This window comes from Hemiscyllium ocellatum, chromosome 17, assembly GCF_020745735.1.
Source record: "Hemiscyllium ocellatum isolate sHemOce1 chromosome 17, sHemOce1.pat.X.cur, whole genome shotgun sequence".
Taxonomy (NCBI): Eukaryota; Metazoa; Chordata; class Chondrichthyes; order Orectolobiformes; family Hemiscylliidae; genus Hemiscyllium; species Hemiscyllium ocellatum.
Window position 1 is genome coordinate 49,756,581 of NC_083417.1, and position 15,154 is coordinate 49,771,734.

The window sequence follows — 15,154 nt, forward strand, 5'->3', positions numbered from 1 at the left end:
TCAGAGATTCAAGAAAAATAATTTGAGGGAATATTGAACTACTTGCAAGTTTTCCTCCAGACTGGGAAATATATTTCTGTTTCTTCATTGTCCCTGGTGTGGGATAGTGTTCAAATAACGAGCGGAATCAGTGAGTGGCGAAAATAGCCTCTTGTTCAGCAACTACAGCACAAGTTCAAGGTGGCAATAGAATCATAAAATATAGTTCTTACAAGAATCTCTTTATATGCAGTTCTTACCTACATTAAAATTCCATTACTTGACATAACATTTTTTTATCTATAGTACAGAGGAACCTCGATTATCCGAAGGACGTGGGTGGGGAGTATTTCATTCAGTTAATCGAATTCTGGATAATCAAATGTCGGATAACATAATTTTGCCAAGCATCAGGACCTTGCAATGTTGTCGGGTAATCTGATATTCAGATAGTCAAATTCTGGATAATCGATGTTCCTCTGTACACAGCGTTTTGAAGAGCCTCTATCCCAGTAGACAGGAGGTAGGTTGGCTGCTACTTCTGATAGGATTGAGTTTCTGTCCAGTCTGCTTGCATAATTAGGAGGTATTAGTCCTCTTGTCTTTTAAGTTAGTAAATGTTAGTAAAAAATACTGGGCTTATATGCTCTAAATAAGTTAGAAATTGTACCTGTATATAATAAAGAATATTAAAAGGATTGCTGTAGCTGGGTTGTGAGATTTAGACAATACACAACAGGAGTAGGCCATTCTGCCCTTCGAGCCTGCATCATCATTCATTATGATCATGGCTGACCATCCACAATCCGTATCCTGTTCCTGACTTACCTACATAACCCTTGATTCCACTATCTTTAAGAGCCCTGTCCATCTCTTTCTTGAAAGTATCCAGAGACTTGGCCTCCACTGCCTTCTGAGGCAGGGCATTCGTACACCCACCACTCTTGGGTGAAGAAGTTTCTCCTCCACTCTAAATGGCCTACCCCTTATTTTTAAACTGTCTCCTCTGGTTCTGGGCTCACCCATCAGCGGAAAAATGCTTCCTGCCTCCAGAGTGTCTAATCCTTTAATAATCTTGTACGTCTCAATCAGATCCCCTCTCATCCTTCTAAACTAGTGTGTATAAAGCTCAAATCTTTCAACATATGATAGTCCCGCTATTCCGGGAATTGACCTCATGAACCTACACTGCACTTCCTCAATAGCCAGCATGTCTTTCCTCAAATTTGGAGACCCAAACTGCACACACTACTCCAGGTTCGGTCTGATTAGGGCCCTGTACAGCTGTAGAAGGACCTCTTTGCTCTTATACTCAATTCCTCTTGTTATGAAGGCCAGCATGCCATTAGCTTTCTTCACTGCCTGCTGTATCTGCATGCTTGCTTTCATTGACTGATGTACAAAAACACTTCAATCTCATTGTACTTCCCCTTTACCTCGCTTGACTCCATTTAGATAGTAATCTGGCTTCCTGTCCGTGCCACCAAAGTGGATAACCAGGTATTTATCCACATTAACTGCATCTGTCCTGCATCTGTCCACTCATCTAGCCACTCATTTAGCCTGTCCAAGTCACCCTGTATTCTCATAACATCCTTCCTTCTCATATTTTACCCTGCCACCCAGCTTTGTGTCATCAGCAAATTTGCTAATATTACTTTTAATGCCTTCATCTACCTCATTAATGTATATTGTAAACAGCTACAGTCCCAGCATCGAACCTTGTGGTACTCCACTGGTCACCGTCTGCCATTCCGAAAGGGACCCATTTATCACTACTCTTTGCTTTCTGTCAGCCAGCCAATTTTCAATCCAAGTCAGTATTTTGCCCTTAATCCATTGTGCCCTAATTTTGCTCACTAATCTCCTATGTGGGACTTTATCAAAGGCTTTCTGAAAGTCCAGGTGCACTACATCCACTGGCTCTCCCTTGTTCATCATCACAGTTACATCCTCAAAAAATTCCAGAAGATTAGTCATGCACGATTTCCCTTCATACATCCATGCTGACTCTGACCTATCCTGTTACTGCTATCCCAATGAGTCGTAATTTCATCTTTTATAATTGACTCCAGCATCTTTCCCACCACTAACGTCAGGCTAGCCGGTCTATAATTCCCTGTTTTTTCTCTCCCTGCCTTCTTGAAAAGTGGGACAACATATTAGCCACCCTCCAATCCGTAGGAGCTGATCCTGAATCTAAAGAACATTGGAAAATGATTTCCAATGCATCCACGATTTCCAGAGCCACCTCCTTAAGTATCCTGCGATTCAGACCATCAGGTCCTGGGCACTTATCAGCCTTCAGACCTAACAGGGTAAAAATGAGGACTGCAGATGCTAGAGATCAGTCAAGATTAGAATGGTGCTGGAAAAGCATCCGAGGAGCAGGAAAATTGACGTTCCTGATGAAGGGCTTTTGCCTGAAATGCCGATTTTCCTGCTTCAGACCTAATAGTCTATCCAACACCTTATCCTGTCTAATATATATTCCCTTCAGTTTCTCCATTACCCTAGGTCCTTCAGCCACTATTACATTTGGGAGATTGCTAGTGTCTTCCCCATTGAATACAGATCCAAAGTACCTTTTCAACTCTTCTGTCATTTCCTTGTTCTCCATAATACATTCACCTGTTTCTGAATGGAAGGGCCCAATTTTAGTCTTAGCCATTTTTTTTCCCACATACATCCCAAAAAAAAAGCTTTTACTGTCCTCCTTTATATTTTAGGCCAGTTTGCCTTTGTACCTCATTTTATCTCTACGTATTACCTTTTCAGTTATCCTCTGTTGCTCTTTAAAATTTTCCCAGTCCTCTGGCTTCCTGCTCATCTTTGCTATGTTATACTTTTTATCTTTGTGCAGTCCTTAACTTCCCTTTATTTAATGTTAGTCAGTATGAGTTTCATTCATTCATACAATTTCATGGAAGCACTGTTTTGTCAGTTAGTTTCTTAAAGGGATAATGGCCCAGTTAAAAGATATTTAACAGGTAGTTACTAATTGAGGAATCTATTCAGGTCCAGGAGATGGTTGGTAAGGGCTGATTAATATTATAATGTTTAGTGGAGACTTGATGGGGATATTGGTGTTCTGTATGTGACACTTATTTACAGGTAAACATTGCCTGCAGCTAGGGCTGATAAGATATGAAAATGCAGTACTGGGTGTGAAAAGGCTGTTTTGATTAGAAAGGTTTGTTTTAAATTTGGTCCATCTTATGAAGCAGTGTTATAGTACAAATAATGGGTTAGTGAAGGGTTATGAATGAATGAACGGAAACCTAGTAGTAATGAATAAAGCTAGCTGATGAGTTAATAAAGATGATATGGAGGAGCCAGTGTTGTACTGGGGTGGACAGAGTTAAAATTCTCAGCACCAAGTTTTAGTCCAGCAGATTTATTTGAAAGCACTAGCTTTCGAAGCGCTGCTCCTTCTTCAGATAGCTGTGGAGCAGGACCATAAGACAGAATTTATAGCAAAAGATTAGTATCATGCAACTGAAATGATGTATTGAACAAACCTAGATTGCTGTTAAGTCTTTCATCTTTTAGAATGGGTTGCGGTTTTTGGTTTATTAATATGTAAATCCCAGAACTACTTTCAAGTCGCATTCTTGATTACTTCAGGTTTTATATATAAAAAAAGTGACATCTCAGCTCAGGCAATGCATTAAAGGTGTGATGGTAGAGTCTGTCTGTGTCCCAATCTTGAGTCAGACTGGTTCTCTTTCCAAAGTGGCATTTATAAAATATTACATGGATTAGCTGCCTGCAGATTATATGCTTTTTAAGGAAAATAGAATGTATCTGCAAATAAAGTTCGGCAAATGCAAATTCACAAATAACTGTGCTCTCATATTGCGAAATATACTGGAAAACATGGCAGTGCATGGAGCAGGAGTGAGCCATTTGGCCCTTTTATTGATAGGTGGGCTGTCAGTCAGATCATGACTAATCTCAGCATGATTTTAATTCCACTTCACTACTTGTGCAGCAACCTTACCTCATACCCTTAATACTGTCAATGGTCAAGAATTTGTATAATTCAGTGTTTAATAAACTTAGCCTTTCAGTTTATTCAGATCACCTAATTCTTCCAATGAATGTAGACCAAACATTTTCAATCTTTCCTTATAAGACAACTCCTTCATCCCAGTAATTGATCTGGTGAATCTTTCTGAACTGCCTCTAAGGCAGGTTTATTTTCCTTTTTAAAAAAAAAAGTGATACCATAGGTGTAGTCATGCTAGTGCCCTGTAAAGTTGTAGCAAGGCTTCCCTTTTTTTTTGCTGTGCCCACTTTGTAATAAAGGTTGTGGCATCTGTATGCTAACTTGTTGAAACTCATACAGAAGAGGATTTGGATTACTTTGCACTGTAGCAATCTGTGGTGTCTCTCTATTCTGTCTTTTATTCTTCTTAACAAAGTGGACAAACTCCAATTTTCCCAGACTTGGTTACTTGGCTTTACTAATAGGGAGAATGAATGGACACGGCTGCTAGGATTTGATCTCTTTGTCCCTCCAATCCAGTTTTTAATCTGTTTCAGTATTTTTTTTATCGTCAGTCCGATGATCCTCTTCTCATCCTGAGGAATTTGAGGAATTCCTCTCCATCTCACTTTGTTAATCAAGTTAAAGTGGAATATTCATTTAGTGTGAATTTTAGCTTTCATGTTGTATTTGTTCTGCATAATGTAAATTTTCCCTTTAAAAATGTTCTTATTGTCTACTAAAACATTAGCCAACATCCTCAATCTAGATAACTTGCTTCTCTCAATGCAAAGCAACGAAGCTATTGATCCTACTGTTTGAAACAACTAACTCCTTGATTAGGTTAACTTTTATTATTCTGTGGGTGCTGTCCTCTGGTGGAAGGTTTGTGGGAATCGTCATGGTATTGTGGCTCCTATTACATATATTTTGAGTCTTTATAATAAATTAATTACTTACTATAAGTAACCCAATTTAAAGCTGGGACTGTTACTGTCATACATTAATGAGCAGATTACTTTATTTATAATTTAGTTCAATATATTAGATTAGATTAGATTACTTACAGTGTGGAAACAGGCCCTTCGGCCCAACAAGTCCACACCGACCCGCCGAAGCGCCACCCACCCATACCCCTACATTTACCCCTTACTTAACACTTGGGCAATTTAGCATGGCCAATTCACCTGACCCGCACATCTTTGTGACTGTGGGAGGAAACCGGAGCACCCGGAGGAAACCCACGCAGACACGGGGAGAACGTGCAAACTCCACACAGTCAGTCACCTGAGGCAGGAATTGAACCCAGGTCCCTGGCGCTGTGAGGCAGCAGTGCTAACCACTGTGCCACCGTGCCACATATAGTTTCCTGCTAGATGGTGCATTTGCATGAGTTACTTTTGAATTAAAATAAAGAATATCAGCTAAGTTTAGGTTGTGGATGTTTATGTTTGAAAGACTTTATTTTTTCCTCAACACACAGTTTTTAAAAATCTTCGCACGTATAGAATGGTACCTTGCAACCGGAGAGAACACTTTTTTTTTCAAAGATCCATGTAATCTGCTAACGTATATTTACTGCCTATGTTCCCATGTAAATAAAATAATGGTAATTAGAATAAGATAAATACTTAAAGGAAAATTGAGATGGTTAAATCATTGCTAACTAATATAAGACAATAGGAAGAAGCATAACAAAAGAAATAAATTTGAAGTAACAAACTATTTCTTCCATGCTGAATTTAGTTTGTTTCTTTTCAAATGCTTTTTATTCGGAGGGTGTAATCTGTTTAACCTTTTCATAGATACTTTCCAGACGTTGAATTAACTGTAATAGGCGAAAGTGGGTACTGCAGATGCTGGAGTTTAGAGTCAAGATTAGAGTGGTGCTGGAAAAACACAGCAGATCAAGCTGACGTTCCTGAAATGATGACGGGCTTTTTCCTGAAACATTGATTTTCCAGCTCCTCGGATGCTGCCTGACCTGCTGTGCTTTTCCAGCACCACTCTAGCAATTAGCTGTAATAGTCCAATTTGATTTCATTTAAGATTTATATGTTGGTGTTTACTTTTATCTGAATTACCATTAAGAACTTATTTAAATGATGAAGGTTATTTCTATGTGGATGTTCACAGAACCCCTACAGTGTGGAAACAGGCCCTTCGGCCCAACAAATCCACCATTCCCCTCTTTTATTATCCTACATTTACCCCTGACTAATGCACCTAACCTACACATGCCTGATACACTATGGACAATTTAACATGGTCAATTCACCTAACCTGCACATCTTTGGATTGTGGGAGGAAACCGGAGCACCCAGAGGAAACATGCGCAAACACGGGGAGAATGTGCAAACTCCACACAGACAGTTGCCCGAAGCAGGAATTGAACCCTGGTGCTGTGAGGCAGCAGTGCTAACTACTGAGCCATTGTGTCGTTCCAGTGTTAAGCAGAGACTTGAAACTAATCCTCTGGAAATGTTTTTATAAAAATTTATTTCATTCACAAAAATCTATAATTGTGTTACAAAATAATTAAATTAGGATAGTATATAACATAAAATATCACACTCCTCAGTTGTGTACAATCTCAATTGTCTCAATCCAATTGCAGAAAATATGCTGTTAACTATATACATTCCATTACGGCATACACTCCAATCTATTCCATAAGCTACCAGCCCCTTGCTACTTGTGACAGAAAGTGGCTGACCTTCCAACACTATTTTCTTGATAGCGAAAATATGCTGGTCTTCATAGAATATTGCGAATATTGCGAAGTACATTACAGAGCATACATTGGAATCCCGCTTTTCTGAATTGAATAAGTTACATTATTAAGTGTTTCAGTCCAATTTCAAATACGTATATTATGACAGTGACCTTTACAGTAGCTACCCTAAGGCTCAGATCAGAGTGGTGCTGGAAAAGCACACATTACACCCCGACCTTAAATTCACCTGGACCATCTCTGTACCTCCCTCCCCTTCCTGGACATCTCCACCTCCATTAATGACAACCAACTTGACATTGACATTTTTTTACCAACCCACAGACTTCCACAGCTACCTGGATTACACCTCTTCCCACCCTACCTCCTGCAAAAATGCCATCCCGTATTCCCAATTCCTCCTCCTCCACAGTCCCACCACAGAACACATCAGATGGCCTCCTCCTTTAGAGACTGCAATTTCCCTTCTCATGTGGTTGAAGATGCCCTCCAATGCATCTCACCTACATCCTGCACCTTCACCCTCAAACCCCCACCCCTCCAACATAACAAAGACAGACCCCCCCCCCGCCCCCGGTCCTCACTTTCCACCTACCAACCTTCGCATTAACCATATCATCCATCGACATTTCCGTCACCTCCAAACTGACCCCACCACCAGAGGTATAATTCTCTCCCCACCACTTTCTGCAAAGACCGTTCCCTCCGTGACTACCTGGTCAGGTCCACGCCTCCCAACAACCCACCCTCCCATCCTGGTACCCTCCCCTGCCACCGCAGGAATTGCAAAACCTGCGCTCACACCTCCTCCCTCACCTCCATCCAAGGCCGCAAAGGAGCCTTCCACATCCATCAAAGTTTCACCTGCACATCCACCAATGTAATTTATTATATCCGCTGCTCCTGATGCGGTCTCCTCTACATTGCGGAGACTGAACACCTCCTAGCAGAGCACCAATCAACCCCACCGCCCCATGGCCCAACATTTCAACACCCCATCCCACTCTGCCAAGGACATGCAGGTCCTGGGCCGCCTCCACCACTGTTTCCTCACTACTCGACGCCTGGAGGAGGAATGCCTCATCTTCCGCCTCGGAACACTTCAACCCTACGGCATCAATGTGGACTTCGCTAGTTTCCTCATTTCCCCCCCCCCCCCCACCTTACCTCAGTTTCAACCTTCCAACTCAGCACCGTCCCCATGACCTGTCCTACCTGACAATCTCCCTTCCTACCTATCCGCTCCACCCTCCCCTCTGACCTACCACCTCCATCCCCACCCCCCACTCATCTATTGTACTCTTTGCTACCTTCTCCCCAGTCCCCCTCCTCCCCGCATTTATCTTTCCCAGAAGCTTCCTGCCTCTCTTCCTGATGAAGCGCTTTTGCCCGAAGCGTCGATTTTCCTGCTCTTTGGATGCTGCCTGACCTGTTGTGCTTTTCCAGCACCACTCTGATTTAAATTCTGGTTTGCAACATCTGCAGTCCTCACTTTTACCCTTAGGCTTCGTGTGAATCTAAGCACGTAATCCTGAAACTTGAAATGTGCCAGTCTCTTAGCCAGCCAAGAAGATGACTTTAAAACAAGATGACCAACAAATTTTGAGAAGACCAAAGAGCATCTTAAACCAAGTTGATGGTCCAGGCATAGTTATTGGTTGACTCCGTGTGTGTTACTGGGAACAGTCAGTTTGATTTGGGCAGCTTGAATGGATAAAGGAAAATCTTGTTGTGTATAGTGAAACCTGATTGCTGTAAAAACAAAAAGGCAGCTGTTGAAAGTAAGGTGAACGTGATCTGAATAAATGGTATTATCCTGTAGCAAATTCAAATGAACATAATTTTTTTTAAGTTGTGAATAATAAATAGGATGAAAATGTTTCTGGGATCAAAGTGGTAAATGCACTCCTATTAAACAAATGAGGAACTGTAAAAGCAGAAGCTGTGGTGCGAATGTCCTCCAATTTATACATCAGTGGTGAAACACTCATGAAAGTATGTTCTCATTCTTCAGAACGGTATTTATTATCCAGTTTCTGGTTGCAAATATTTCCACCTCTAAGTTGAGATTAAACTTTAAATGTAATCATTTTTTCACGTGATAAAATCACATGCTTAATTATGTAAGCTACATTATCAAGTAAAAACTGTTCCCTTAAACCGTGAACAGACCCTTGAAAAGTCAGCTTCCTGATAATTTACAGTTTAACATTTAGGTAGCGTTGTGGGCTGTAATAGAGGGTTTGGCATGGCTGCCAGCTGAGTTACTACTTCAGAATCAGAATATCCTTTGTTATCACTTGTACTCTGGTACGGAAGTACAGTGAAAAGTCTTTACAATGATGGTCTTTTTTTGGCGTCAGCTTAGGTATAAGTACCTGGGTATTAATCTTAGTGAAAAAACATAGTCGTGTTATACAAAAGAGAATTAAAAGGAAAACAGTAGGATTACTTAGAGTCTGAGAATGAGAGTTAGAAATGAGATGGTTATAATATTGTGAAAAGGATTTTTATTGCAGTCAGTAGAGCATTCCAAACAGTAGTTCAGCACGTGGTGCCAGGGTCAAGTCCAACAATTGTACCAGGATTTGCTTCATTATGTGCTGCTCTGGTCCCTGGTTTCTCCTGTTGCTGTCACTCCGGGGACTCTCCCTGGCCCATGTTCCTTTTGCTACCATTGCAGGACATGGCCCATGTGCTCAGCTCCTGCCAAGTCTCCGGTCGCAACGACTCCTCTAGGTAGGGATAGTTAAACGTTGGGGGCAAGGGAAGAAAAAAGTACTGCAAGAGGAGAAGAGAAAGAACTGGCAAGGAGAGGAACTCCAACCGGAATGTCTTACCCTGCTGCTATCTTGACCAAGCAAGCTTGGCAATGTAAAAGAGTTCATACATAACATAGACTGTACCCATAACAGTGAGGCTCATGGTTACTCTCAACAGCGCATCATCTATCACATTACCATTTAAATAGACTGGCATCACATCGTTTGCCTGTAATATCTTCTGCTTCTTGGAAGTTTTAATCTCCTCTTGCTCATTGGCTGCTTACTGAAGGTTTGCTTTAAAAGCTTTCAAGAGCCCTCACAGCAATTCTCTTTCTCTCTCAGTTGCTTTACCACAGCTACATTAGCAGTTTTTCAATCCTCTGGAATTTTTCTAGAATCCCACTCTGTAGCTATTTCCTGGATTATCCCAGAATGCAATCCATTAGTTCCAGGCCTTATTAGCTTTTAGCCCCATCAGTTTTCAGGGGGGAGATTGGTGCAGAGGATCCTGTTTGTATTGAATAATGCCCATTGTTATATTTCAGTCTGAACTTGAGATGAGATGCAGTGAAAAGGGTACTAATTGCTTGATTACATTCTTTCAGCTTTGTGCTTATGTGATGGGGATATGTTAGCTGAGACCTCGCCAGACACAGCAAGGTGTGGTGAGGGTGATAATTGTTTTTGTATGTGTGCAAGCACATGCATGCCAGTTACTTTGAAAAAAAGCTCTTGGTAACGTATGCTTGTTGTCTCATACCAACTTAAATACAATTGTCTAGGAAATTATTGCTTTCTCCCTGTGTTATATCTTTAAGTTTACTTGAGGGTTAATAATTCTTAGTGATTTTAATTCTGTGCGAGTTCAAATATCCTATAAGTCATATAAATACAGAAGGTATAATTACTACATGATTGCGTTATCTAAAAATAATGAGTTATTAAGGAGAGTCAAAAAATTGTCCTCAAATGCAAAATGTAGCTTTCAAATTTCAAAAACAGCCTTTGTTTCATTTTTGTATGAAGAGGGAGGTATCGTGATATCTTTCAAAAGTAAAACAGTTTTGAGAGAATTTTCAATCTTTCAGTCTGATTTTTTAAAATTAAATCTGTCTCCAACTGAGATTTTAAAATAACAACAAAGTCCTGGGGAAACTCATCAAAGTTAATGTTTTTAGTCCAAACTTTCTCCTCCTTTCACTGTCATGACTCAACATTAACTCTCTTCCCTCTCCATAGGTGTTGCCAGACTTGAGATTTCCCAGCCCTTCCTACTTTTCTATCAGATTTCCAGCATTTAGCTTTTATTTGTGTGATTCCATGTAGGAAAGCCATATCTTGACTTTCAATCCACCACCAACTCTCCATAGATTCAGTTTCACATTAATGAAAACTAAATGTAGGTTTGACTTCAAAGATTTTACACAACATGTGATTTTGTGGGATGCTACTTGAAAAAGTAGTGGAAATGAAAATCCTGAAATTATTTAAGCATCAATAATTTGCTGCATTAGGGTGAGCTTCTGGTGTAACTAGAGGTGAACCAAATAACCTACCTTGCCTGCAATTATTGATGATCAAAAGTCTTTAACACCAGTGGATATGTGCATGGATTAGCTGTTACATATTCACTTGCTGTCCTTTACTAGGAAATGTCTTTAGTATCCCCAATAGCTCATGTAAGCTGGTGGAAATGATTCATTGTGAATATAGAATCCCAAAACTGCATGGTAGTGTGTTCAAATATACACATGTGCTGTTGATGAATTATTTTTAAGTGACCTGTTAAATGAACAGTCTTGGTAATCTCGTTAGGTTTACAGTACAGTGGACTTTGTCATCTTTGGTAAAAACATGCACAGTTTGCTCTCAGAATTCTCTATTTTGTTTTTCAAATATTTCTGTTTGTTTTTCAGGATGACACTTATGTTTTTAACATTATGTCAACCCTATTCAAAAGTGGAAGTTGAGGTAAGGATATAAATGATAGTTCTTGGCCTCTGCAGTTGAATATATCTTTCCATTCACTTGGACCTCATGATTATAGGAAATTTGGAATGAATGTTTTATTGAGGAAAAGAAAAAATAGGAGGAGACGTGATCAAGATGTTCTAAATGGAGTGGATAATTCGAATGCGAAGAATGATTAATTGTTTTTTGGATTGAACATGAATCACAGCATAAGCATTAGAAGAGCAGGCCATTCAGCCCTTTGTGCCTCCTTACCAATCGATGCAATCATTGTGAACTCCATTTATTGCCTGCCCCAACTCACTCCATGCCTGCGATTCCCTTGATCCAACATCTATCTAATTTAGCCTTGAATGTGTTCAATGACTCAGCCTTCACAGCATTCAGGTGTTGAGAGTTCTGTCGACTTAACAGCACAAAAGAAAATTCTCCCTACCCCTCCCTCTTAAAAAGGAGACTTCTCATGTTTTAGACTCTGTCCCATAGTTCGAGACCCCAACATGGAGGCAGCGATAACATCCTCTCTGTCAGCATCCCTCCTGTCAAGTCCCCTCAAGTCACATATTTCAGTAAGAATACCCAGCTTTTTTTCTTAACTCCAATGGAACCAGATCTGTCCTGTTCAACCTTTCATTACAAAATGCTTATAAAATGAGTAGACCTTTTTTGATCTGTTTCAACTACAGCTATGCCTTTTGTTATGGAGACCAAGAGTGTACACACTACACCAGGATCTCACTATGGTCCTGTACAGATGTAGCATTACTTCCCTATGTTTATTCTTGATCTTATTTGCAAAAAACGCTTTTTGTTTGCCTTCCTTCACTTGTGCCCTTGCATATCAGCTTTATGTAATTTATATATATAAGGACACCCAGATCCCTGTGACTTGTAGAATTCTGCTGTCTCTCCATTTGCACAATATATTGCTTTTCTATTCTTCTGGCTAAAGTAGTCAAGCTTTTCCCATGCTTTACTGGCCGATTTTTTTTTTAGCTGCTCAGTTACAGTCTACAGAGATTTGCATAGGCTCTGACCTTTGGACAATTTACTTTCCGCAAACACTCAGTCTCTTCACCCATTTCGTTGATTGAAATTGTAAATAGTTGAGGCACCAGCACTAATCCCTGTGACACTCCACTCATAATTGCTTGCAGCTCAAAAACTATCAATTTTTGCCTCCTGCCTGTTTCATCATATTATCTTATTAGTGTATTTTCCCTATGGCAGACATCAAAACTGCCCTATAATTCTTTAATTTCCTCTGAGCAGAGATGTTACATTGGCTGGAATTGGCTGTTGAAGCCTTATACTCTACAGAAAAGAAATCCCTCATTAGCTGACACGTTTTCCCAAGTATGAACCCTTAGAATGCAACAAGGAAACTTCTCTTGCAAGTTTTATCTATCAGGCGTAAATAACTATACTTTATTTCTTTTTGCAAGAGATCCTGTTGAAGTTAAATAGATCTTTATTCCTGACGGCTGAAGGAAAGCCATGCCTGCAAGGCCTGGAAGGAGATCATACTGTCCTTTCTAAAACAAAAGGCTATACTGTCTCATTCAAATGAACTCTTGCCAGTTTTAAAATGTCTATTATTAAATGCAGGTTAGCACAATGGCTACTTCTAAAAATTTTCAGCAATTGCCAAGGCAAAAACTAACTCGTGACTCTCTGGAATTTTGCACCTCTCATTTATTTGACAAACATTACGCAAAGGAGCAATAGACCCTGTCTACCACGACCACTTCTGAATGTAGGGCAGCATTGAAACTCATAGCTGACCTGATACTGACAGCCCCAGCCACCTAGTTTGGTTGAATTGCCTTGTCCATATTATTTGAAAGTCCGATGTTTTGGTTGCTTTTTAATATACAGCTCTGAATTTCATTTTTGAGAATGCTTTTTAACATTGAAACAGAGAATAAGCAGTTTGACTCAGGCCAGTGAGGAATTAGGATTCTAGAACCTAACCAGCCGTGGTTAGCTAACAAATTGGAGGATAGTATAAAATTGAAAGAAAAAATATGATATGGCAAAGATTAGACTTAAATCAGAGAACTGGGAATGTTTTAAAAGCCAACAAAAGACTAAAACAGTGCAGAAAATAAACCGTGGGCAAACTAACAAGTAACAAAAACAGGCAGGAGGAGCTCCTCTAAATATGAAGAGAGACCCCACAGTGAACACAGGTCCCTTAGATAACAAGGCTCTCTTAGAACCCATGGTATTGGGAATAATGTATGAGTGCAGATAGAGGAATGAGTAGCTAATAGAAGGCAGAGTTGGAATGAATGGGGCATTTTCAGGATTGCAGTCTGTAACTACTGGAGTGCCACAGGGAAAAATGCTGGGGCATCAGTTATTTACAATATATATTATTGACATGAATGACAAAGTGAATGTATTATCGCCAAGCTTGCAGATGACACAAATGGGTGGGCAGCTGAGTAGTGCGGGTGAGGCAATAACACTTAAAGGTATAGACTGGTTAAGTGAGTGGGCGAAAACTTGGCAAATGGAATAAAATGTAGGAAATGTGAGGTTATGTGCATTGCAAGATAAATAGAAGAGTTGAATATTATTTAAATAAGGAGAGAAAGTGAGGACTGTAGATGCTGGAGATCAGAGCTGAAAATGTGTTGCTGGAATTCCTGAAGAAGGGCTTATGCCCGAAACATTGATTCTCCTGTTCCTTGGATGCTGCCTGACCTGCTGCGCTTTTCCAGCAACACATTTTCAGCTATTATTTAAATAAGGAAGGCTGCAACACGGATTTGGCATGAATCAGATGCAGCTAACATCCAATTCAGTGGATAATAGGGAACACAGGTGGATACTGGCCTTTATTTCAAAAGAAATGGGGTATAAAAATACTAGGGAGGCCTTGCTAATGCTATACAAGGTACTAGTCAGACCAGCTGGAAAACGACGTTTTGGTCCCTTTATCAGAGGAAAGATGTACCAGCTTTGGAGGCAGTCCAGATAAGGCTTATTAGGTTGATTGCAGGTATACAAGGATTTTCTTGAGGTAAGGTTGAGTCGTTGGGCTTGTACTCATTGGAGTTTAAAAGAATGAGAGACTTTATTGCAGTATATAAGATTCTTAGAGGAATTGACAGTGTAGATACATAGATACCAAGAGTCTCTCACTAATGAGAGAATGGAGTCTGTTAAGACTGTAGCGACTTCTTAAATGGTGTGAGACATTGAATTCCAAATTCCCACCATCTGGATTTTCAAAAAAAAGCTTTTCTCATGTTCCTTCTAAACCTCCTGCCCCTCACTTCAAACCAATAATCCCTGGTCATTGATCCCTCCACCAACGGGAAAGTTTTTCCTGTCTACTGTGTTTGTCACCTGAGAATTTAATCTTGCGATAAGGGATCACCAATTTAAGACAGATGAGGCGGTTTTCCTTTCTGTCTGAGGAGAGTGAATGTGTGAAATTCTTTATCACAGGGCTGTTGAGTCTGAGATAGACACCTTCTAATCAGTAAAGGAACCAAGTGTTATGCGGATAAGGTGGCAAAGTGGAGTTGAAGATTATAAGATCAGCCCCAATTACATTTAAGAGATGGTGAACCTATGGAACACATTGCCACAGAAGGCTGTCGAGGCCAAGAGTTGAAAACAGACTTGTGATTGGGGGAGCAAGGATTACAGGGAGAAGGTGGGAGAAAGATTTCTCAATACCAATCAACTGTGATCGAA

General features: G+C 40.2%; 1 protein-coding gene across 1 annotated transcript in view; it reads left to right on the plus strand.

The window, feature by feature from the left end:
* The window catches only part of lpcat2 (lysophosphatidylcholine acyltransferase 2), a 69,975-nt gene that overhangs the window by 34,322 nt on the left and 20,499 nt on the right, over positions 1-15,154 (plus strand). Inside the window, exon 8 of the mRNA XM_060837730.1 lies at positions 11,386-11,440. Within this exon, the coding sequence (XP_060693713.1) occupies positions 11,386-11,440 (55 nt within the window). The remainder of the gene's footprint in view (positions 1-11,385; positions 11,441-15,154) is intronic.